Here is a 26,610-nt window from a genome sequence, read left to right on the forward strand (position 1 = left end):
ATGCTTGAGTACAGTTTCAATAGGATACATTCCTAATTCGGGCCTTGATTAGCAGCTCTGGTTTTGGTTTTCAGTAATTCTTTATGTGTGTTTCATCATATTTAGTTGAAATACAACTATGTATGCCAAACTAACGATGGAACTAGCCTAAATTTAGTACATATTAGAAGTTGGCATCAATAAGGTCACAGAGTCCTGGCTGTATTATAACTGATGATGCCTTCCCGAAAGAAAGAAGACATATTTTATTTTCATCGATCCAAGATAGATCAACAAACTTCCAATTTCAATTAGGACCTTACAGAAACATGCATGTGTACAATCAAATTAGAACAGCTGCAAACATTTCAAATTATTTGCAATTAATTCCTAAACCGATATCAGTAAATTTATCAACTTAAAACTAAGAAGATTACTGATTTTGCATTAAACAATAATGTTCGTTTACAGTACTTCCAGTACTTTGATTTTCTTTTGCGCCAAATTATTGACAAGAGTTGGAGGATTTCGGTGAAAATTGGTATATAGTGGTATTTAGAGAAGCCAAACACAATGGTACCACTTACAAAATCGTCTGTTGCCATGGTAACAACTGGAGGTTTCTGATTGGTTGAAATTTCGATATTGTTCGATTTCGGTAAAAATTGGTACATAGTGGTATTTAGGGAAGCCAAACACAATGGTACCACTTATGAAACCGTCTGTTACCATGGTAACAACTGGAGGTTTCTGATTGGTTGAAATTTCGATATTGTTCGATTTCTGTGAAAATTGGTACATAATGATATTTAGGGAAGCCAAACACAATGGTACCACTTACGAAACCGTCTGTTGCCATGGTAACAAATGGAGGTTTCTGATTGGTCAAAATTTAGTTATTGTTCGATTTTGGTTAGAGAATTGGTATATAGGGGTTTTGAGGGAAGAATGGTTCACCTTTCCAAAACCTGTGTTGTCATGGGAATGAAACAGAGGCTTCTGATTGGTAGAAATTTTGATATTATTTGATTGCGGCGAAAATTGGTACATACAGGTATTGAGGGAAGCCGATTTTCGATGATGTAACATTTTACATATTGACATAAAACCACAATACACACATACATATACAATACTATTACAGTCTTCCATTAGCATAATTTATGACTTATGCAAAGTTGGTCACAATCAAACAAGATATCAACTGACCAAAGTTCAAAGTCAATGGGTCATATGTTAAGGTCGGATTGACATTTTTTAAATGGTAAATCTTAAGTTGGTCACAATCAAACAAGGTATCAACTGACCAAAGTTCAAAGTCAATGGGTCATATGTTAAGGTCGGATTGACATTTTTTAAATGGTATTAAAGATTTTGTTATGACATGATGAAGGTAAGTTGGTGTCAAATTTTGAAAATTGATTGGGTCTAAATATAAAAAGTTTTAAAACAAAAAAAGGTGAAAAAAGTACTGGTTTGGATTTCTTATACCTCAAATGACAAAAAAAGGACATTATTAAAATATTTTAAAAAATCCTTTTTTTCTCCCCTTTTCTTCACATTTGGTATGTTTTGTTTTTCAGAAAACCCTCTCAAGTTTACCTTATTAGAATAACTGCATTGAGTTTATATCAGTTTGTGTGCTCCTTGATATTAGATTTGAAACAAATTTGAAAAGTGTAATGCTTGTAGAATTCTTTTAGCTAGCTTTTCCATACAATAATAATAAGCAGTATTGTCAGTGGCCCTATTAATGCTAACATTAATGAAACAATAGCAAAGGTTAATCAAAAACATATATCTAATAGTTTCATGTCAATATATTACAATCAGTGTTTTTCCTGGGTATTTTGGGAAAACTTCAATATGCCAAATTGGGAAAATTTGAGCGCAAACTGTAAATTACACCCAAACACACACATTGAATTTTCTATGCTAACCAATTTTACAGTGCACAGTGTATTCCTAAAAACGAAACTGGGAATTTTTTCATTGATTGTGAAAAGTCGTCATACAAATGTTATTTGGAATTTTCAAGTTGATTTTGGGAAAAAATCAGGCTAAAACGCATTGAGAATGGGGTCGTTTGGCGCACCCAGTTATATAGGCAGGAAAAACACTGACAATAATTATTACATTTACCCTGAAGGGTCAGACACATAGCGGGGCCCTTTCTGACGTGTCAGTGTTCTAGTTACTTACCAGTAAATTCTGGTTGCATCCCTCTTTGAAATTACATACTTGTTTGGATTTTGACTATTTCAAATTAGAAATCAAAGAATTGAAATGAAAGCTACAGGTATTAAAATTAAGACTTCACTATTACGCACATTTTTGTTTTATCAGAAAATCTTTGAAGTCATTGCTGTAATTCATGGCATTCATGCTTATTATGTTCTGTGATAGCTGCACTGCTGCTGGTGGTCCAGATATGTTCTGTGGCCTTGACATAATATGCTGATGTAAGACCTTTACATTTCTTAAGTGAGGAAAGTTTCCGGTGGTTAGTTACTTATTACACCGTAAACTTTAAAATAAACTTTGACTGACAAAGGAAATGTGCACCAAGATCAGGTTACCTAATAGCTAGCTGGCATTGTATATGCTGGTAGGGGTCACCAAACTGTAATTTAGTTAAAATCTAAAAATAAAATTGAATTGTTTTATCGCATCTGAAAAACATATCTTGAATTGTTGGTAAGGCAATTTAAAGATATATATTGAAGTTAATTTCCTTCTTATACACACTTTTCTGTATATTTTTGTGAAAGTTTTAAAACACATGGCCTAAGCTGTTCAAGTTGAATGACCATTAATCAGTTATAAGCACGACAGATTGATGTGTGATTGAAGACAACATCCTGTAATTAATCAGTGTGATAGCTGCAGCTATAGTCTAGATCTGCTAGCTGCTTCACACTTATATATATTAGTCACCTTCAAACTGCCCCTGTGATTAAACCATGTTCAGGCATACACTAACTGGTAATTTAGTATCAATATCATACACTGTCCATACATATATCAGTCTAATGCTATTAATTGCTCCCAGCAGTTTCCTTTATGGCTTGACATTACATGCAGCATATGATGCCATTACAATTTCTTCCATTTCACTACCATGCTTGATAACAGTTAGATAAGGCAATGTTCATTAATTTGGAGTGATTTTGTTTCAATATATCACCATTTCACTACTAAATAGATCTTGTCTTAAACTGGTGAAACATGTACCCAGTTTATGGTTTATTAATGTTTTTAAGAACTGTAAATGTATCGATGCTAGTAAGGTATAACTATATAGACATACTGTAGACATGTGTAAGCCGAGAGGCTTGTCTGGAATTCAAAACAACTATTAGACTTCATGATGTATAATTTGAAAGATATCACAAGTCAAAATAGAAATCATTATAATATATATACAAACCAAACTTGTATTCAAGCTGAAAGGCCACATATTAAATTTGAAATGGCCATACATTACAGGTTTGTTTAAGAGAAATTGGAAATGAAAAACGGAGTGATCAGATGTTCGAATGTAAAATTACCGTAAATGACCTTAAAGATGTTTTAGTAAAATGCTGACACCTAGTTATTACAATAAATGAATTAATACTGTCAAGGTTAAAAACTATTCATGGGAAAATGAAATTGTTCAACCAAACATCACTTGATAAATATCCTGCTAAACAAGCAGCATTTTATACCCCCACAACTAAGTTTTCTGTCCTTTTTGTCTCTACAGTTTCCATCAAAACTTTGTGAACCAGTTATATTTATCATGCCATTGAGTTGTGTACTGGGCTAATTTTTTGTTAGTATTTATGAAGTTATACCCTTTCACTAGAGTTGAAGCCAGAACTACCCTTTTACTTGGATTGAAGCCTGAAACTAAAAGTCCAGACAATTGCAAAACCTCCAACAATTTCTATACTGGAGTTCCATGTACATATGTATGTACCTGCACTGACCGATCAAGTGACCTATTGCAATTGCCTTTTGTCCATCGTCGTCCAGCATGCAGTGTGATATGTGCATTCATAAAAAATTTACATTTTCGACTTACAAATTGCAACAAAATTTTGCAGAAACCTGCCATGGCCAATGGATAACCAAAATTGTGAATTATATTGTCCCCACCTCTGAGAGGTCTTAATTCATTATATTAGCAGTAGGGCAAAATGTGTTAGATTGATTGAAAATTCAAAAATCTTCTTCTCAATACCTGATACGGTTTAGTCAAATACTCTTCATATATGGAAGTTAATTCTACCAGGTACTTAGTTTGTATATATAAAGGGAAATCACATTGAAGTTGTACATCTGTGCTTATACTGTTCTGATCATCTTATTTTGATGGCACTTGATCATGCCCCTTCGTTTGTCTATAGGCGCTACTAAAAGGGTGGATTGAGGAGGGGTTAAGTCCGCCAGTGGCAGTTCTAGTAAATTGTTGGTGTTCGGAATCCTTTCAATAGTGTATGTACATGCATGGCTTCTATTTGGTTTCATGGTAAATTAATCCTTTTGTGAAGTTGGGTTGTTATTTATCACAACAATCCTGCTAAGTGATTTGAAAAGGAGATGAATCTAAGATAGTACTTTATGATAACTGAATGGAAAATATTTGTACATATGATTAAAAATGACCAATGTCTGTTTGGTACTGTACATGTGTGTACATATATAAAGATCACATGTGTATATGGAAGTTGTGACAGGCCATAAACCCTTAGTACTGCATGTATATATAAATATCAGCAAAGCTCGGAACAAGGTGAGTATGTAAGTACTGTTGAGCAGGTACACACAATACAGTGTCAGTGGGTGACGATCAACTGGGATTACATCAGCGTATTTGGGAGTTCAAAATACCTATATCAGTTTTCTACTACAGGATTCGAGACGTCATTTCACAATGAGCGGAATGCTTGGGTAGGTTCATTTCTAAAATCTTGAAATAATTTTGTGTTCTACTTTGAATTATGTATGGAAATGTACATTCAGAGTATGTTTGATCAGGCATAGCAAGACAGCATTTTTCATTACAATGGAACTTTAAACGGGATCTGAACTGTTAAGGAATCTGAATTGTGTATAGGGAATCTATATATACTGTGTAGGGAATATATATATACTGTGTAGGGAATATATATATACTGTGTAGGGAATATATATATACTGTGTAGGGAATCTGTACTGTGTAGGGAATCTGAACTGTGTAGGGAATCTGTACTGTGTAGGGAATCTGTACTGTGTAGGGAATCTGTACTGTGTAGGGAATCTGTACTGTGTAGGGAATCTGAACTGTGTAGGGATCTATATACTGTGTAGGGAATCTGTACTGTGTAGGGATCTATATACAAAATGTACTGTGTAGGGAATCTGTACTGTGTAGGGAATCTGAACTGTGTAGGGAATCTGTACTGTGTAGGGAATCTGAACTGTGTAGGGAATCTGAACTGTGTAGGGAATCTAAACTGTGTAGGGAATATATATATACTGTGTGGGGAATATATATATACTGTGTAGGGAATCTGAACTGTGTAGGGAATCTGTACTGTGTAGGGAATCTGAACTGTGTAGGGAATCTGAACTGTGTAGGGAATCTGTACTGTGTAGGGAATCTATATATACTGTGTTGGGAATCTGAACTGTGTAGGGAATCTGTACTGTGTAGGGAATCTGTACTGTGTAGGGAATCTGAACTGTGTAGGGAATCTAAACTCTGTAGGGAATCTGAACTGTGTAGGGAATCTGAACTGTGTAGGAAATCTAAACTGTGTAGGGAATCTATATATACTGTGTAGGGAATCTGAACTGTGTAGGGAATCTGTACTGTGTAGGGAATCTGTACTGTGTAGGGAATCTATATATACTGTGTAGGGAATCTGTACTGTGTAGGGAATCTGTACTGTGTAGGGAATCTAAACTCTGTAGGGAATCTGAACTGTGTAGGGAATCTGAACTGTGTAGGGAATCTAAACTGTGTAGGGAATCTATATATACTGTGTAGGGATCTATATACTGTGTAGGGAATCTGAACTGTGTAGGGAATCTGTACTGTGTAGGGAATCTGTACTGTGTAGGGAATCTGAACTGTGTAGGGAATCTATATATGTGTAGGGAATCTGTACTGTGTAGGGAATCTGTACTGTGTAGGGAATCTGAACTGTGTAGGGAATCTATATATACTGTGTAGGGATCTATATACTGTGTAGGGAATCTGTACTGTGTAGGGAATCTGTACTGTGTAGGGAATCTGTACTGTGTAGGGATCTATATACTGTACTGTGTAGGGATCTATATACTGTGTAGGGAATCTGTACTGTGTAGGGAATCTGTACTGTGTAGGGAATCTATATACTGTGTAGGGATCTATATACTGTGTAGGGAATCTGTACTGTGTAGGGATCTATATACTGTACTGTGTAGGGATCTATATACTGTGTAGGGATCTATATACTGTGTAGGGATCTATATACTGTGTGGGGAATCTGTACTGTGTAGGGATCTATATACTGTACTGTGTAGGAATCTATATACTGTGTAGGGATCTATATACTGTGTAGGGAATCTGTACTGTGTAGGGATCTATATACTGTACTGTGTAGGGATCTATATACTGTGTAGGGAATCTGTACTGTGTAGGGATCTATATATACTGTGTAGGGATCTATATATACTGTGTAGGGAATCTGTACTGTGTAGGGATCTATATATACTGTGTAGGGATCTATATATACTGTGTAGGGATCTATATATACTGTGTAGGGATCTATATATACTGTGTAGGGATCTATATACTGTGTAGGGATCTATATATACTGTGTAGGGATCTATATATACTGTGTAGGGATCTATATATACTGTGTAGGGATCTATATATACTGTGTAGGGATCTATATATACTGTGTAGGGATCTATATATACTGTGTAGGGATCTATATATACTGTGTAGGGATCTATATATACTGTGTAGGGATCTATATATACTGTGTAGGGATCTATATACTGTGTAGGGATCTATATATACTGTGTAGGGATCTATATATACTGTGTAGGGATCTATATATACTGTGTAGGGATCTATATATACTGTGTAGGGATCTATATATACTGTGTAGGGAATCTGTACTGTGTAGGGATCTATATATACTGTGTAGGGATCTATATATACTGTGTAGGGATCTATATATACTGTGTAGGGATCTATATATACTGTGTAGGGATCTATATATACTGTGTAGGGATCTATATATACTGTGTAGGGATCTATATACTGTGTAGGGATCTATATATACTGTGTAGGGATCTATATATACTGTGTAGGGATCTATATATACTGTGTAGGGATCTATATATACTGTGTAGGGATCTATATATACTGTGTAGGGATCTATATATACTGTGTAGGGAATCTGTACTGTGTAGGGATCTATATATACTGTGTAGGGATCTACTGTGTAGGGATCTATATATACTGTGTAGGGATCTATATATACTGTGTAGGGATCTATATATACTGTGTAGGGATCTATATATACTGTGTAGGGATCTATATACTGTGTAGGGATCTATATATACTGTGTAGGGATCTATATATACTGTGTAGGGATCTATATATACTGTGTAGGGATCTATATATACTGTGTAGGGATCTATATATACTGTGTAGGGATCTATATATACTGTGTAGGGATCTATATATACTGTGTAGGGATCTATATATACTGTGTAGGGATCTATATATACTGTGTAGGGATCTATATATACTGTGTAGGGAATCTGTACTGTGTAGGGATCTATATATACTGTGTAGGGATCTATATATACTGTGTAGGGATCTATATATACTGTGTAGGGATCTATATATACTGTGTAGGGATCTATATATACTGTGTAGGGATCTATATACTGTGTAGGGATCTATATATACTGTGTAGGGATCTATATATACTGTGTAGGGATCTATATATACTGTGTAGGGATCTATATATACTGTGTAGGGATCTATATATACTGTGTAGGGATCTATATATACTGTGTAGGGATCTATATACTGTGTAGGGATCTATATATACTGTGTAGGGATCTATATATACTGTGTAGGGATCTATATATACTGTGTAGGGATCTATATATACTGTGTAGGGATCTATATATACTGTGTAGGGATCTATATATACTGTGTAGGGATCTATATACTGTGTAGGGATCTATATATACTGTGTAGGGATCTATATACTGTGTAGGGATCTATATATACTGTGTAGGGATCTATATCAGTGTTCCAGCTAGGATTTGAAAAGGGCAGGGCGCTGCCTAAAAAAAAGGGCATTTTTGTGCGCGACATTTTTTCCGGGCCTATCTATCTTCTACCTTATTTTACAGGACAATTTAAGTACATCCATGCATTACATATGACCTGATTCATAAGAGACAAATAGAATGAGCATCAATGACACTTAGAAAAAGGGCAGTACTACAGGAAAAGGGGTGGGGCGCATTTCTAACTTTGAAATAGGGGCAGGGCGCCGCGCCCTGCTAACCCGACCTAGCTGGAACACTGTATATATACTGTGTAGGGATCTATATATACTGTGTAGGGATCTATATATACTGTAGGGATCTATATATACTGTGTAGGGATCTATATATACTGTGTAGGGATCTATATACTGTGTAGGGAATCTGTACTGTGTAGGGAATCTGAACTGTGTAGGGAATCTGTACTGTGTAGGGAATCTGTACTGTGTAGGGATCTATATATACTGTGTAGGGATCTATATATACTGTGTAGGGATCTATATATACTGTGTAGGGATCTATATACTGTGTAGGGATCTATATACTGTGTAGGGATCTATATACTGTGTAGGGATCTATATACTGTGTAGGGAATCTGTACTGTGTAGGGATCTATATATACTGTGTAGGGATCTATATATACTGTGTAGGGATCTATATACTGTGTAGGGATCTATATATACTGTGTAGGGATCTATATATACTGTGTAGGGATCTATATACTGTGTAGGGATCTATATACTGTACTGAGGAATGTATATATACTGTGTAGGGATCTATATATACTGTGTAGGGATCTATATATACTGTGTAGGGATCTATATATACTGTGTAGGGATCTATATATACTGTGTAGGGATCTATATACTGTGTAGGGATCTATATATACTGTGTAGGGATCTATATATACTGTGTAGGGATCTATATACTGTGTAGGGATCTATATATACTGTGTAGGGATCTATATATACTGTGTAGGGATCTATATACTGTGTAGGGATCTATATATACTGTGTAGGGATCTATATACTGTACTGAGGAATGTATATATACTGTGTAGGGATCTATATATACTGTGTAGGGATCTATATATACTGTGTAGGGATCTATATACTGTACTGAGGAATGTATACTAATGTATAATCTAATGGAGAATGAATTAGGACATGGTGCTGAATTGGAGATTGTCTTCAAGTGGATTTGTTATCCCTGTTGTAACAGGAAACAATACCCTTTTCTCTTTTGTTTTCACTTTTGGCCAGTATATCCCACAGGTATCTCTGCTCTTTATTAGATATAAAATGAGTTTCATGTGTCGTCATGATGATACATATTTTAAAAATTGAGTTTGCAGCTAAGAAACAGTGTATAACCTAAAATACATTGTTGTGCTATTTTATCTTTGTCAGAATGATAGGGCAAAACATTTGAGTATGGCATGCTTCTGTCAGAATGATAGGGCAAAACATTTGAGTATGGCATGCTTCTGTCAGAATGATAAGGCAAAACATTTGAGTATGGCATGCTTCTGTCAGAATGATAGGGCAAAACATTTGAGTATGGCATGCTTCTCTCAGAATGATAGGGCAAAACATTTGAGTATGGCATGCTTCTGTCAGAATGATAAGGCAAAACATTTGAGTATGGCATGCTTCGAATTCTGTCAGAATGATAGGGCAAAACATTTGAGCATGGCATGCTTCTGTCAGAATGATAGGGCAAAATATTTGAGTATGGCATGCTTCTGTCAGAATGATAGGGCAAAACATTTGAGCATGGCATGCTTCTGTCAGAATGATAGGGCAAAATATTTGAGCATGGCATGCTTCTGTCAGAATGATGGGCAAAATATTTGAGCATGGCATGCTTCTGTCAGAATGATAGGGCAAAATATTTGAGCATGGCATGCTTCTGTCAGAATGATAGGGCAAAACATTGAGTATGGCATGCTTCTGTCAGAATGATAGGGCAAAACATTTGAGTATGGCATGCTTCTGTCAGAATGATGGGGCAAAACATTTGAGTATGGCATGCTTCTGTCAGAATGATAGGGCAAAACATTTGAGTATGGCATGCTTCTGTGTTATGTCGTGATTATCAAATATTGTTCCTCTTGAATGTGTGAGCTGTTTAAATTTCTCAATCTCTCATTTTAAAACTTGAACTTAACATATACAGTGACTGTGAAACTATTTGTCCATACCTGTTGACATTTCAAATTTGAAATAGATGAGAAAACCTGGTAGAATCTTTACTACGGTAGCTAAATGTGTCGTCAATCCCTCTTTACATTTATAGTACTAACAACTTTATGGACAGATAAAGTTTATTAAACTTGTAGATCTGTCAAATGACTCAGGACATTTCTAGATATACTGGTCCAGCAGTTATTGTATCTCCTAATCTGTGTAAGGTTAGACTGTGGTAATTCCCGATTTTAATCAGCATGTACTGCTATTAATAGTTAGTAGGTGTGTCAATTTCAGACTGTCTGATTGGTCAATACTGGAGGTGTGTTTGTACAGGAATGTTAAAACTTTGTTGGCTGGGCTCCAATATTCAGGGTCAATATTGATGTAGTTCCGGAGATTCATAACAGGAGAACAAATGAAATCTAATTTAGTTTTGTTATTTTATGGTGGTAGCAGGCTTACAGTGTGTGACATTAATTTTATATAAAATATCTATTGTTGGTGCTGACAGTTTTATGAAGTGATGACAATATGAACAACATTTATAAACCGAGGAACTGTGAAATAGATCTGACCTATACTTGGACTTGCACTAGCCCTTCTGGGTCGATCTGCTCTATAACATCTTGATTTCTTTGAAACATCCGTCATTGTATTATTAGATGTTGCATCAGCAAGTTAAACAGTAAATTACCACACCTATATTTGTATAAAAGGAATAAGATTGGTTTTGTCCGGAGTGAGTCGACTGATATTTATATTGACAATATTGTTGAAATCGTGATACAGAAGCCAGTTAACGGCCTGTATATTATTGTCAATATTGATTGCTATTTCTGCTGTGCTATTGAAGTAGTAGGATCAAACTGTGTAACAACTGGAGTATCGACATGGACACAGTAAACGGGTAAATTCAGCTAACATTTGTATACTTTAATGTTTCCATTTTACTGACATGATGCAGCATCATAAAAGTAATTATCATAAAACTGTCGAGAGATCAACCCCGGCAGAACTGATCAAGATAATCTATCAATTTTTTTCCTTTGATTTGTACATGCTCATGTTTATTCTGGGTTGTTTGGCTGAATTAATAACATCTACATGTAAGTGTACAGTAAAGAATTGATTTAAGCACACTAGATATGGTGATATGATGAGACTGATGTCCATATGATTGGTACGTATACATGTATGTATACGTCGTATTTGAATTTAAATTTCAGATCAAAGATTCATTTATGTATATCATGCTTTCATTTATATAGCTGTCTGTTGAATATTCAACATGGTTATCTTTACATTTTGTGAATTATGTTCTTGTCAGCTGACACACTGAAAAACCTTCAATTCCTTTCCATTGACTTTGATGAATGCCCTATATCAGGCTCCAAGCTTAAGTCAACTAAATTAAGGGCTATTCTGTGATGATTAAAAGCTATTTAGGAGTATAATTAGCTAACGAAGAATTGGAGGATGGCCTATTTACCCTTTTGCTTTTCCAAGTTGGTAAAAAAGCATATTTAGGTCATCTGACCCAAAGGGTCAGGATGACCTATAGTCATCATGCTTCATATCCGTCATTGTGCGTCGTGTGCCGTCTGCCTTGTGTAAATTTTAACTTTTCCCATTTCAAACTTCTTCTCAAGTTCCAATGGTGGGACTGAGCTGAAACTTGCCTAGAATGATCCTGAGATGTTCCTGACCAAGTGATGTTATTTTCTGCATCAGTTTAAAATCCGAGATGGCCGCCATGGTAGCCATCTTGAAAAACACACATCAAACTTCTCTAGTTCCACTGATGCCATTCAGCTGGAAGTTGGTGAGGATGTTAAGGAAGGGAAGCCAACAAAGTTGTTATTTTTCGGCCTCGTAAAAACTTCGACATGACAGCCACGGAGGCCATTTTATAACATGATTGCACATCTGAACAATACCTATTTCAAACGTCTTCTTCTCCAGTTCCACCAGTGGGATTCAGCTCTAACTTACCTGAAATGATTTTGAGATGGTCCTGACCAAGTGTTGTTATTTTTCAGGTCAATTTGAAATTCAAGATGGCTGCCATGGTAGCCATCTTGAAAAACACATTTTAACGTCTTCTCCAGTTCCAGGACATTGGCGAGAATGTTAAGGAAGGGGAGCCAACAAAGTGTTGTTATTTTTCAGCCTCATAAAAACTTTGACATGGCAACCAAGGTGGCCATTTCAGAACATGATTGCGCAATCATGGTTTTCCTGAATAACAGAACCGATTTCAAATTTCTTCTCAAGTTCCACCAGTGGGATCCATGACTAACAGTGCCACTATACTTGCTACAGAGTATGTGTACTACAATAGTATAAGGGTCTTTAGAGTCAGATGACTGTTAAGGCCCTGGTGATGGGCCTCATGTTTATAATGATATCCCAGATTAATGCTGAATACAAATGTAGAACATCTGGTCAGTACAGACATACAATATGAGTTTTATAAATACTGAAATAAGCTGGTGAAATACAACAACTTTAGTTATTAACTTTGAAATATTTACATACACTTCAAAAAGTTATCTAGTTATGTTATTTCCACTTTCCAAAGTTTGAGCTTCTAATTGTACATGTACATGTGTCACAAAGAATTTTTTTCATGCCTCTCTTCTATATTTTGTATGTGACCCACGGTCTTAGTGTAATTTAACAATCATTATTGGGATGCTGTTGTTTTTTGTTTTCATTTGTTAGTGATGATAAGTGAAATTTGTATAATGCTATTTTATGTGTTTTTGTTAGAAACCATGTATATGCTGTCAGTAATGTAACATCTTCAATCAAAGTTTGTTGTTTTTATCTTTTGAAGTGCTGCAGCCAGCTATGAGGAAGCAAAAAAGTTGGCAGATGATATAATGGCCAAGATCAAGTGTCGGCCAGTGGTGGGAATCATTTGTGGATCAGGGCTGGGAGAACTAGCCAACATGGTAAAGGACACTGAGATCATGGGGTATGAAGAAATACCAGGGTTCCCTGTCAGTACAGGTAAAATATCACTATGTCAAAAACTAGTGCAAGAGTGCGCAAGTAAACCGGAGGGCATATTACAAGTAGCTATATAGCTAGTTATGTAGTAGAACATTATACACATGATGTTTACCTGTATGATTTATACAAATGTACGTGTTATGTAACTTAATTAGGTTTCTTGGATATGCTTTAGTAACTGGTTGTGTCAGTTCCCATGAAATGACTGTCATTTATGAAGATATTTTTAATGTCAAGTACCTGTACAAACAGTTCATGTGTATTTATCTGAGGAATAATGATTATATAACTTACTAGTATAGAATTGATACTAGCTGGTTTATTTCCGTGTTTTTTCCCCATGATTAAGTATGTATGGCATAAGTGGACTTATCTGTGTGGGTTTTTTTTCTAATGTACTTTACATGATTAAGAGGATGCTCTATTTCATTGCAAAAATTATCAACAGAATTCTGAATGATTTAAATTAAGGTTTGTAAAGGAGTCAAGTTGCCCAAGAATTTAAAGCAAAATGGATTTCTTTATAGCCTTAATCTGATTTACATAATACTCACTCTTCCATGTCTCTCGAACTTACTTTGTCTTAATTAATGTGTTTATTTATGTATAGTCATAGGCATGCCTTATTTTAAACATACCTGGTCTGAGGAACAGTTCATGCAGTAATGATACATCTCATAATTCTTTCATTTGTCCACTATCTCATTTCTTTAAAAACTGCTTTCTACTGTTGTGGAAAATTTAATCAGACCAGGAAGAATCATGATGCAAAGGCAATATTGGGGATTCAATATTGTATAAATTTGAATTATACATGTATATATTTTTAATGGAGACTAACAAAATCTCAATTCCTTCACAAGCATATTGATGACTGGAGATGTCAGACTGCAGAGTCTGCCATATTCATGGTTCATTGACTGGAGAAGTCAGACTGCAGAGTCTGCCATATTCATGGTTCACTGACTGGAGATGTCACATTGGGCAAAGTCTGTCATATTCATGGTTCATTGACTGGAGATGTCACATTGGGCAGAGTCGGCCATATTCATGGGTCATTGACTGGAGATGTCAGACTGCAGAGTCTGCCATATTCATGGTTCATTGACTGGAGATGTCACATTGGGCAAAGTCTGTCATATTCATGGTTCATTGACTGGAGATGTCACATTGGGCAGAGTCGGCCATATTCATGGGTCATTGACTGGAGATGTCACATTGGGCAGAGTCGGCCATATTCATGGTTCATTGACTGGAGATGTCACATTGGGCAGAGTCTGTCATATTCATGGTTCATTGATCATGACTGGAGATGTCACATTGTGCTGCGTCTGCCATATTTATGGTTCAGTGATCATGACTAGAGATGTCACATTGTGCTGAGTCTGCCATATTTATGGTTCAGTGACTAGAGATGTCACATTGTGCTGAGTCTGCCATATTTATGGTTCAGTGATCATGACTAGAGATGTCACATTGTGCTGAGTCTGCCATATTTATGGTTCAGTGACTAGAGATGTCACATTGTGCTGAGTCTGCCATATTTATGGTTCAGTGATCATGACTAGAGATGTCACATTGCGCTGAGTCTGCCATATATTCCCCTAGGCCTCTCCCTTCTCAGTGTGATTAAAAATCTTGATACCTGAGATTGATATTTTGTCGCACCAAATAGAAAAAAACCAAGACTGATTCCCATTAGGCTCACCTGACAGCAGGTAGTGATAGCAGTGGTGAACTATAGATTGTATCCACTGTTGGCATATGATGATAGATAATTACTCCTGCTGCCATTAACACCTGTATCCCTGTATTGATCTAGTCTGCCTTGTGTGCTGTACATGTACAAACCTGTACAAGATGATGGCCTAGTTCATTACTGTAACAGCGGATAGATAGATGGTCAGAATAATTCAGACTATATTTATTCATTTTTCTTTGCCTCTAGATATGTAATTAGATCTGGGGACCTCTGGTTAACTAGACTTGTATTCTTTACTGAATAGTGGCTAGTACTCAAACCACAATCACTGCAGACTCCATATTCTGTCTTGTCGCCTGTATTCTTTACTGAATAGTGGCTACAGTACTCAAACCACAATCACAGACTCCATATTCTGTCTTGTCACCTGTATTCTTTACTGAATAGTGGCTACAGTACTCAAACCACAATGACAGACTCCACATTCTGTCTTGTCGCCTGTATTCTTTACTGAATAGTGGCTACAGTACTCAAACCACAATGACAGACTCCATATTCTGTCTAGTCGCCTGTATTCTTTACTGAATAGTGGCTACAGTACTCAAACCACAATCACAGACTCCACATTCTGTCTTGTCTCCTGTTTGACCTGTCAAAATTTTGCAGCCTGTGGCTTCTACCGCAGGTCCCCAAAGTTGTAGAAGGGCAACAATATACAATGCTTGTAATATTCATTTTTTTTCACAAAAACAACATATTTATCCCCCAGACATGTATACATTGGAAGGCTGCCAAGGTTTGGGCCTTGGGGTCAGCCTTCAAAATATAAATAATGTCCCCACACAGGGCCCATGTATATATATGAATAGGATGAAAAGACCTCATCAATTATTTATACCTTGGGGTAAAAAGGCATACAAAAGTAGATTCAGGGTCAATTTCAATTTCTTTATTAACTGTGGGCCATATTGCCCATTAGCACATGTTAAAATATACAAAGTCGTAATATACAAAAGTATAAAAAAGAATCATAGCCTTACAATAGTAAGAATTAGGAATATTTAGATATCCAATATTACCAAGGTGGCGATATTAATCATGCTTACCAATTCTAGTTGATTATAGGATCCCTTATGATTATATTTATTAGACCCCCATCGGGAACCGAGGGTGACATAGCTAGTTTAGAGTTTGTTCTTTCGTTCTTCTATCCATCCTTCTGCTATCTTGTCTGGACTACACCGTCTACACTACTTAGTCTCCATGCATTGATATCATTAACCCATTTGGTACATGCAGTGCAAGCGAAATCCAGATATTTGCATAACATGCTTATTTGCGTAAAATTCTCAGGTCCCTATTTTCCCGCCTTTGTCTTTATATTTCAACTTGATGTATATGAAAATGTTTTGGGGGGAATGAAATGTACTGATCCATGTCTCTATGTTTCGTTTGACTGGTTATGTCAGCATGCACATAGGTTTCAAGTTCTGTTATACCTTAAATTATGTCTGAAGTACTCCCATACTTCTACCTACTGTGATTGCATTATTAATACCGGCAGACAGATATGTTGACTTGACATTTTTCATTTTCTTTTTTTTTGATTTCCATTTTCAAAAAAATTTGAATAGAATTTGTACTAATACTTCCTTAACTGATTCCATTTGTCTGCATTCCTGTGAGAATAATAGGACAATAACTTTCCTATGAAGGCAGTTTAATTCTTATATTTCTGTTTTAAATTTAAGTTTTTCTTATTGTTGAACGGTAAGAGTGTTATCAAATTTCAGAGTCAAATTTCCACGCTATCGGTTGGATCTATAAACTTGTGACATTACAAGTACATGCAAATGTTCCTGACAAAAAATATTGTTCAGGGAAATAAAAAGAAACATCAATTTAATTTAAACAATTTAATTAATATTCACCATAAGTATATTGACCTTTTATGGAACACAAGAACACAAATTGTTGTAAACTACATTGATCAATCAGGAGGAGTAACTGTCCAAGAGCCTGATGGGCGCTGGGGCCATGAAGGGGTCCATTTGGCAATATTGATATTAACTAGGGGCGTTAGGCGGGGCCAAAAGAGGTCCATGACTTTTCATGACATCAAAATTACAATACACTTAATATAGTGAGGTCAGATAAAACGACATCATTTAGTGACAATGTCACGAACATAGCTCTTCATATCACTATGTACACCAATGGAAATTATGTAAGAATTATGATCTGATAACTTCCTATATACTATAAATTCATGAGCTATAATAGATTCAGGCATATTAGTTAGTTTAGACTTGTAAAGTTTTATTGTTGTGATTGTAGTACCAGGGCATGCAGGAAAGTTGGTATTTGGACAGCTTGGAGGCAAGCCTGTGGTCCTGATGAAGGGGCGTGTACATTTCTATGAAGGAATCACTATACAAAAGGTAAGTATATAGATCAGTAGACATCACCTCTAGCAAACACAATATGTAATATTAACTCTCTAATCAAATTACCAATTGCTAAATGAACCACCATCCACTGCCTACCATTATAATCAAATTACTAATTACTAATTGAGCCACCATCCACTGCCTACCATCATAATCAAATTACCAATTACTAAATGAACCACCATCCACTGCCTACCATTATAATCAAATTACCAATTACTAAATGAACCACCATCCACTGCCTACCATCATAATCAAATTACCAATTACTAAATGAACCACCATCCACTGCCTACCATCATAATCAAATTACCAATTACTAAATGAACCACCATCCACTGCCTACCATCATAATCAAATTACTAATTACTAATTGAGCCACCATCCACTGCCTACCATTATAATCAAATTACTAATTGAGCCACCATCCACTGCCTACCATTATAATCAAATTACTAATTGAGCCACCATCCACTGCCTACCATCATAATCAAATTACTAATTACTAATTGAGCCACCATCCACTGCCTACCATTATAATCAAATTACTAATTACTAATTGAGCCACCATCCACTGCCTACCATTATAATCAAATTACTAATTGAGCCACCATCCACTGCCCACCATTATAATCAAATTACTAATTACTAATTGAGCCACCATCCACTGCCTACCATTATAATCAAATTACTAATTACTAATTGAGCCACCATCCACTGCCTACCATTATAATCAAATTACTAAATGAGTCACCATCCACTGCATCCTTGGGTGAAGGGGAACCAATTTTGTTTAAAAGGTGTGCTAGGCCCCTGAGGGGTCTGCCGGGCAGTGCCCAAGAATGGAAACATATCAAGTACTTCTACTTCGGTAGGTAGGAATGAAAGGATTTAGTCCATGTTTGGCCTGATCGAAGCATCGTTGTGAGAAGGGGAATTAATTTTATATATAAAGCTTGGGCTTGAATTGAACAAATCAAATGACCATAAGTCAAGGTCAAATTAAATAATACCATTTTACTCCCGTTTGTTTGATTACTCAGCAATTTTTTCCCAAAAATTACTCCCCTTTAATCATAACAGCTAAAAAAAGAGTATACATTTGTTTTCCAAAAAGGTTACTCCCTTATGAATATTTTAGATATATATATCTATTATTCTGATATAACTACAGGATGCTGTGAGAGAGCCCTCCTGTGTAAGGACAACGTTAACACTATTGTTCGGGGAGATGAACCCAGGGCTCACCAACCCTGGCAACTCCTATCAATTAAAGATAGGTGTATGCAATTATTGCTTACCCATAATTGTATACACATATTTTAATTTTTCAAATTTTGTATCTTTTCACTGGTGAACACTTTTACATAACGATATGAAGCAAAGTTGGTCAAAATTTAAGAAAGAGTCAACTGACCAGAGGTCACTGAAGCAAAGGTTATGTCAAATTTTGTATCTTTTCACTGATGAATATTTTGTTATGAGATTATGAAGCGAAGTTGCAGTTGGTCAGAAATAAACATCTTTTCACTGAGTAACATTTTGCTATGATATTATGAAGCAAGTTTGTTAGATTTAAACAATAAGTCAACTGACCAAAGGTCAAGGTCACTGGATCAAAGGTCAAGTGCTAATTTGGTATCTTTTCACTAACAAACATTTTATGATGAAATTTCAAAAAAGAATTTACTTGGAATTAATCATTGAGCCAACTGACATTATGAAGAAAAGATGGCTGACCAAAGATCAATTTCACTTGGTCACACTTCAAGACCATTTAGGTCCCAATTATGTTAAGGATATATTTGATCTTTGACAATGACCCTGGATCAGATAAATTTAATCAAACTTTACAAATGAGTATTATACCTGTATATGGAGATAGGAGTCATGAAACTTAGAGTGCTGGTGAATATCCAGGTGAGCGATACAGGCCCCATGGGACTCTTGTAGAGGAAGCACATTATATTGAACACACATTGTAACCATTATTTGGTGTTCTTGTAGTGATCTTGAAAAGACTCAATATACTTGTGTTAGCTCCTCTACATATAATTGCAATCTTCCTACATTCTCAGATATTTTTATATGAACGTTTGGTCTGAACTCTGCCTTTGGTACATTTATATATATGTAACACACCAATTAATGATTGTCTGTGTAAAAAGTTGTTTGGAGCACAAACATGTGTATGATACATGTAAGCTAAGTACAATACTAATTTTGTCACTTTCGTTGGTTTGACAGACTGCCCTTCCTATCAGGATGATGAAGCTGATGGGTGTGAAGATTCTAATTGTTACTAACGCAGCTGGCGGAATTAATCAGTCATACGAGATAGGAGACCTAATGATTATAAAGGACCACATCAATATGCCCGGATTTGCTGGCATGAACCCACTACATGGACAGAATGATGAAAGGTGAGACCACACAAGGCACAGTCATTACAGGTTATCTTACATGAGTGACTAGGTCATATGGAATTTATTAAACCCGTTCAATAAATTGATATGCCAGGCTAGTGGTTTATCAGATTATCATAGCCCCAGATCTTTTAAAATTTTGTGGGAATGACCAGAATAACCTGGAGATCTTCCCCTTTAAAGATTTTGCATTTTTAGAGAGTTATGCTCCTTTCATTATAAAAATTGAATACAATTTTGTCTTGCTTTTCATTCTCTCAGTTTTTAATTAATATTTAATTTTTTTTTAGTGGGAATGGCCAGTAAAGCATGGAGTTGTGCCCATGATGTAATTTATCATTTTTACCTTTTGAGAAAGTTATGCCCCTTTTATATGAAAATTGAATTCAATTTGGTCTGGCTATACATTCACTCAATTTGCATGGGATCTTTTTTAAAATCTTGTGGGACTGGGCAGTATGATATGGAGTTGTGCCTTCTCAACTGATCTTGCATATTTCCCCCCTTTCTAGGGAGTTGCCCCTTTTATATAAAATAGCACAAATATGTCTTGGAACATCAATTTAAAAAAAAAATCTGTTTTAAATATTTTGGAATGGCCAGTACAACATGAAGTGGTGCTCTCTGCAGTGATTTTCCGTCCGACTGGAAGTTCTCGAGAGCAGAAGTTTAAAACAAGTTCGACGTTATACGTAAATTTAGACATTTAAAGTTGTTGCGTATTGTCAATTTCATTATTTATTGTCAAACATTATCTCATTCAAGTAAGAATCAGTCGTGATTATTTAAATCGTTGTATCATCACTTCAAAAAATGCAGAAAAAAATCTACTTCCGTGATGCATTAATGCATCATTCGGCCCCGGCACGGTGATGCTGTTATTTTAGAACATACATTCCCATTTTATCTTGATGACAAAACTAAAGCTACTCTCCTATATATTTCTCTTTCAAGGTTTGGTCCCCGTTTTCCGGCCATTTCTAAAGCATACACCAAGCGCCTACGTGACCATGCCAAGGCTACAGCTAAGTCGATTGGATTTGAAGGTTTCAACATTCATGAGGGAGTGTACTGCATGCTTGCTGGACCCTCCTTTGAGACTGTCACAGAGTGCAAATTTCTCAGTATGATCGGGGTGGATGTCACAGGTAAGTACAGGATGCGGGTATACGTAGGAGTTACAAAGTATTCTACATTCTACAATAGACACTGGGTACCCTTATAAATGTATTAAAATATTTGCCTACTTAGTGATTTTACTTGAAATATATGTCTATAACTAATACAAGATATGGTGACTGATTATGAAATGTGATGAACATTTATATGACAAATAAATCAGCCAAGCCACTACAAAGTGTGCCTCATTGATTGTTAATGGCTGACAGTAGAATGCTGTCGTGAGTGCAGCTCGAGTTTCTGACCACTCTCTAGGACGAAGTTCTCAGATGTAAAGGTGATAAGGGTAAAGGTGACAAGGGTAAAGGTGACAAGGGTAAAGGTGATAAGGGTAAAGGTGATAAGGGTAAAGGTGGTAAAGGTGACAAGGGTAAAGGTGGTAAAGGTGATAAGGGTAAAGGTGATAAGGGTAAAGGTGATAAGGTAAAGGTGGTAAAGGTGACAAGGGTAAAGGTGGTGGTTTAAAAGGTGATCGGGTAAGGGGATAGGGTAAGGTGGTCGGTTGGTCGGTTTCCAAGGGTAAGGTGATTGGGTAAGGTGATAAGGGTGCTGATGGGTACAAGGTGGTAAAAGGGGGTGTGCCCGGGAAAAGGGGTGGGTGGTTTTGGGTAAGGTGGTAGGGTAAGGTGACGGGTGGGTGGTAAAGGTGGTAAAGGTGGTAAAGGTGACAAGGGTAAAGGTGATAAGGGTAAAGGTGACAAGGGTAAAGGTGACAAGGGTAAAGGTGATAAGGGTAAAGGTGACAAGGGTAAAGGTGATAAGGGTAAAGGTGACAAGGGTAAAGGTGGTAAAGGTGGTAAAGGTGACAAGGGTAGAGGTGGTAAAGGTGACAAGGGTAAAGGTGATAAGGGTAAAGGTGACAAGGGTAAGGTGACAAGGGTAAAGGTGATAAGGGTAAAGGTGATAAGGGTAAAGGTGACAAGGGTAAAGGTGATAAGGGTAAAGGTGACAAGGGTAAAGGTGACAAGGGTAAAGGTGATAAGGGTAAAGGTGACAAGGGTTAAGATGACAAGGGTTAATGTGATAAGGGTAAAGATGATAAGGGTAAAGGTGATAAGGGTAAAGGTGACAAGGGTAAAGGTGACAAGGGTAAAGGTGATAAGGGTAAAGATGACAAGGGTAAAGGTGATAAGGGTAAAGGTGACAAGGGTAAAGGTGATAAGGGTAAAGGTGACAAGGGTAAAGGTGACAAGGGTAAAGGTGATAGGTGTAAAGGTGGTGAGGGTAAAGGTGATAAGGGTAAAGGTTGTAAAGGTGGTAAAGGTGATAAGGGTAAAGATGGTAAAGGTGATAAGGGTAAAGGTGATAAAGGTGGTAAAGGTGATAAGGGTAAAGGTGATAAGGGTAAAGGTGACAAGGGTAAAGGTGGTAAAGGTGACAAGGGTAAAGGTGGTAAAGGTGACAAGGGTAAAGGTGGTATAGGTGACAAGGGTAAAGGTGATAAAGGTGACAAGGGTAAAGGTGATAAGGGTAAAGGTGATAAGGGGTAAAGGTGACAAGGGTAAAGGTGGTATAGGTGATAAGGGTAAAGTTGATAAGGGTAAAGGTGGTAAAGGTGACAAGGGTAAAGGTGGTAAAGGTGACAAGGGTAAAGATGGTAAGGGTAAAGGTGACAAGGGTAAAGGTGGTAAAGGTGACAAGGGTAGAGGTGGTAAAGGTGACAAGGGTAAAGGTGATAAGGGTAAAGGTGATAAGGGTAAAGATGATAAGGGTAAAGGTGACAAGGGTAAAGGTGATAAGGGTAAAGGTGATAAGGGTAAAGGTGATAAGGGTAAAGGTGGTAAGGGTAAAGGTGATAAGGTAAAGGTGGGTAAAGGTGACAAGGGTAAAGGTGGTAAAGGTGACAAGGGTAAAGGTGATAAGGGTAAAGGTGATAAGGGTAAAGATGATAAGGGTAAAGGTGGTAAGGGTAAAGGTGATAAGGGTAAAGGTGGTAAAGGTGACAAGGGTAAAGGTGGTAAAGGTGACAAGGGTAGAGGTGGTAAAGGTGACAAGGGTAAAGGTGATAAGGGTAAAGGTGACAAGGGTAAAGGTGGGTAAGGGTAAAGGTGGTAAAGGTGACAAGGGTAAAGGTGATAAGGGTAAAGGTGACAAGGGTAAGGTGACAAGGGTAAAGGTGACAAGGGTAAAGGTGATAAGGGTAAAGGTGATAAGGGTAAAGGTGACAAGGGTAAAGGTGATAAGGGTAAAGGTGATAAGGGTAAAGGTGATAAGGGTAAAGATGATAAGGGTAAAGGTGATAAGGGTAAAGGTGATAAGGGTAAAGGTGATAAGGGTAAAGGTGATAAGGGTAAAGGTGACAAGGGTAAAGGTGATAAGGGTAAAGGTGACAAGGGTAAAGGTGATAAGGGTAAAGGTGACAAGGGTAAAGATGAACAAGGGTTAAAGGTGACATAGGGTAAAGGATAGGGTAAGATGATAAGGGTAAAGGTGATAATGGTTAAAGGTGCCAAGGGTAAGGTGACAGGGTAAAGGTGATAAGGGTAAAGGTGCTAAGGGTGTAAAGATGATAAGGGTAAGGTAGTAAGGTGTAAGCGTGTTAAGGGTGATAAGGGTAACAAGTTTGATAACGGTGGTAAAGGTCGACAAGGGTATAAAGGTGACAAGGCGTAAAGGGTTAGGTGAAGGTAAAGGTGATAATGTTTTTTGTTTAACCCAGATGAAGGGTTTACATTCCCCCCGTAAAGGTGCCAAAAGGATACTTTTCTTTTGTTAGCGTATGGCAATAAAAGTTCTACAGTGCTAATGATGTTTATTGACCATGTAAACAATGTTAAATAATAGGTCGATCGGCCTAATCGCCCATTCAGAGCATGATGGAGGAAAAAAGGAAAAAAAATGCAACATATACTTCTGTAAAGTCTATAGATTATAATATGTGGAAAAAAAGTATTCTTGCATTAAATATAACAGGTTTTGGGAAATAAGATACTTAGTTTTCTTGATTTAAACTATTTAGGAAGAAAAACACAAACAAAAGATATTTGGACTTTTTGGTCCAATATGTTTCGGGGAAGTGAGGGGCTATACAGATGGAATAAACATCAATATGGGACGAAATGAGTATTTCTGGATAAAATTTTTTATTTTTCTATAGATCTAAGTGTTCTGTCATGTCAGATTTATTTTGTCTGCACCAATATCTTAGTTGAGGTGTTTTTGGCAGCCCACTGTATAACCTAAAACATTTGATGTTTGTGTTAGGAATGAGTACTTGTCCTGAGGTGATTGTAGCAGCCCACTGTGGAATGGAGGTGTTTGGGATGTCACTAGTCACCAACAAAGTTGTGATGGAATACGACGCGGATCAGGTCGCCAACCACGAAGAGGTGTTGGAGACTGGAGCCTTACGTAGCAAGGACTTACAAAAACTTGTTGCAGCCATGCTGGAGACTCTGCAGATTTAATCTCATAAATGTTAGGTACATGTATAACATTAAAATCCTGGAGTGTTCAACACCCTACATCATGGAATTGTGGAATATGAGAATAGTTAGATATAAAAACATTTGTAAAGTACCTGTTTTGTGAATGGTGTATTAAATTTAAGATCAAAACTCATTGTTTTATGACAGATTTTTAGTGCATCAGTAATACAGATGTGGTGATGAATGTAGAATTAATGAACCATACATGGGTCATTACTTTGTATGAGATCTTTGTTACTATCATTAATACGTCCAAAATTATTGATACCGGTATTTGAAAGTGCTTTTATTGGTGAAAGTCATCGACCAGTGGAAGTAACACTGGTGATGTTGGGAGGTGAATCATGGATATACGTCAAGCCCCAGTGCTTACTGTAAATGTACAAGTTTTGGTGTTGATCTTATTTTAGTGCGCTGAATGTTTTCTGCTAAATTAGGATTGTGCTAATTGCAGTTTCAGTTAATTATCTTATGACCAGCATTAATATTGTAGGTGCTGACAATTAATTACTGTGCTAATCTGTTTAAGTTATACACTAAAATTTGAGTTCACCAAAATAAATGCATTTACAGTATTTTGTGATGGTTATGGTAACCTCTTATATATTGAATTTTTCAGATTTTAATCATTTAGAAAATAATGACAATTTGAAATCATCTGTAGTTTATCCAATGTTCAATTGTCTGTGTTTAGGACATGAATGATGTTTTATGTGGTGTTGTAGCATCGTTTTTTTTTTTACTCAATACACTGAGATAGTTGCTTTTAATTGCCTGAATTAATTTATTTTCAAATATCCATGTACTACTCTTTATCTCTCAAATATCCATGTACTACTCTTTATCTCTCAAGCTTATATGTTGATACTCAATATTTTCAGCCAGGGAGAGTTATTTTACAATTGTTTTATAAAAATAGATTACGTGGTTAACATTTGATACAATTTTCTGTTAATGTTAGTTATCTGATTATGGTATTGGTGAACAATTACAAGCAGTGCTTCAGTTATTGTCCATCTATTAACAACTTCCAATTATTTCATCTTTTTTATAGCTCACTTGCCTGAAAGTATAGGTGTTCTTGGTTTGTCCTTCCAGTATCAAGCTGTTTATTAAATTACTTATGAATAACCAAGTTATCTATCTAGAATCATGTTATATTAGTTCACTAGCATACTGGAATGAAGGGCCGTCATTTTGTTCAAATGAATTAGAATAATAACCTTGACTTATTTTCAAGATAGCATGGATCAAGTGTGTTCAAATATTGAAAAGCTGTTGAATAACTGTCAGTATATAGATTACCATGGATACCGTCACAGTAATAAAATAAAGTAATTCATCTGCAACAAAAGGTATAAAATCTATGAATATGACACATATCAAAGCTGTTGATCTAAAAACATGTTATGGTAGCATATGTTTTTATCATCAGTATGAAAATCCTCAGTCAATTGGCTGTTTTCAGTCATTTTGACTCCCACAAAATAGCTAATTCCATATAAGTATATAAAAAAGTGAATTTCAGCCTTTCTGAAGATTTTCCATTTTCTTCACTGGATATATTTGAATGTGACCTACTTTGATGTTTACATTAGTAAATAAATAGCAGGTGAAGTACTGGCCCATTGGTTCTTTTGTAAGATAGTGTATTTTTTTTATAGGAAACTGGAATAATCCTGACAGCTAGCTCCATTAATTTGACAGACTTAAGAATCTGACACATCTACATTCATTTGTTCAACTTTGTAAGAAATATATGACCTTTTATGTGGGTACATTATATACCTTGGTCATGTTAAATATGATCACATGTATGTTGTAGGTAATAGTATATTATATGTCACTTGAGAATGACTGATCAGCGTGACTTGTCATGTGAAAAGATGGTGATCGGTGTCAGTCACATTATTATTTCCTATA

General features: G+C 36.3%; 1 protein-coding gene across 3 annotated transcripts in view; it reads left to right on the top strand.

Annotated features, from left to right (window-relative positions):
- LOC117337305 (purine nucleoside phosphorylase-like) overlaps positions 1-26,610 on the top strand; it is a 39,939-nt gene extending 13,329 nt beyond the window's left edge. Inside the window, exons 1-6 of one of the 3 annotated variants that reach the window (XM_033898213.1) lie at positions 4,747-4,917; positions 13,324-13,499; positions 17,542-17,645; positions 19,902-20,077; positions 21,035-21,228; positions 24,464-24,666. In XM_033898213.1, coding sequence (XP_033754104.1) covers positions 4,901-4,917; positions 13,324-13,499; positions 17,542-17,645; positions 19,902-20,077; positions 21,035-21,228; positions 24,464-24,666 — 870 coding nt within the window. In that variant the 5' untranslated portion in view covers positions 4,747-4,900. Of the gene's footprint in view, positions 1-4,746; positions 4,918-10,974; positions 11,392-13,323; positions 13,500-17,541; positions 17,646-19,901; positions 20,078-21,034; positions 21,229-24,463 lie in introns of those variants that run through there. The other 2 variants (XM_033898214.1, XM_033898212.1) reach the window with 2 other exon arrangements.

The sequence above is a fragment of the Pecten maximus genome, chromosome 11 (assembly GCF_902652985.1).
Source record: "Pecten maximus chromosome 11, xPecMax1.1, whole genome shotgun sequence".
NCBI lineage: Eukaryota > Metazoa > Mollusca > Bivalvia > Pectinida > Pectinidae > Pecten > Pecten maximus.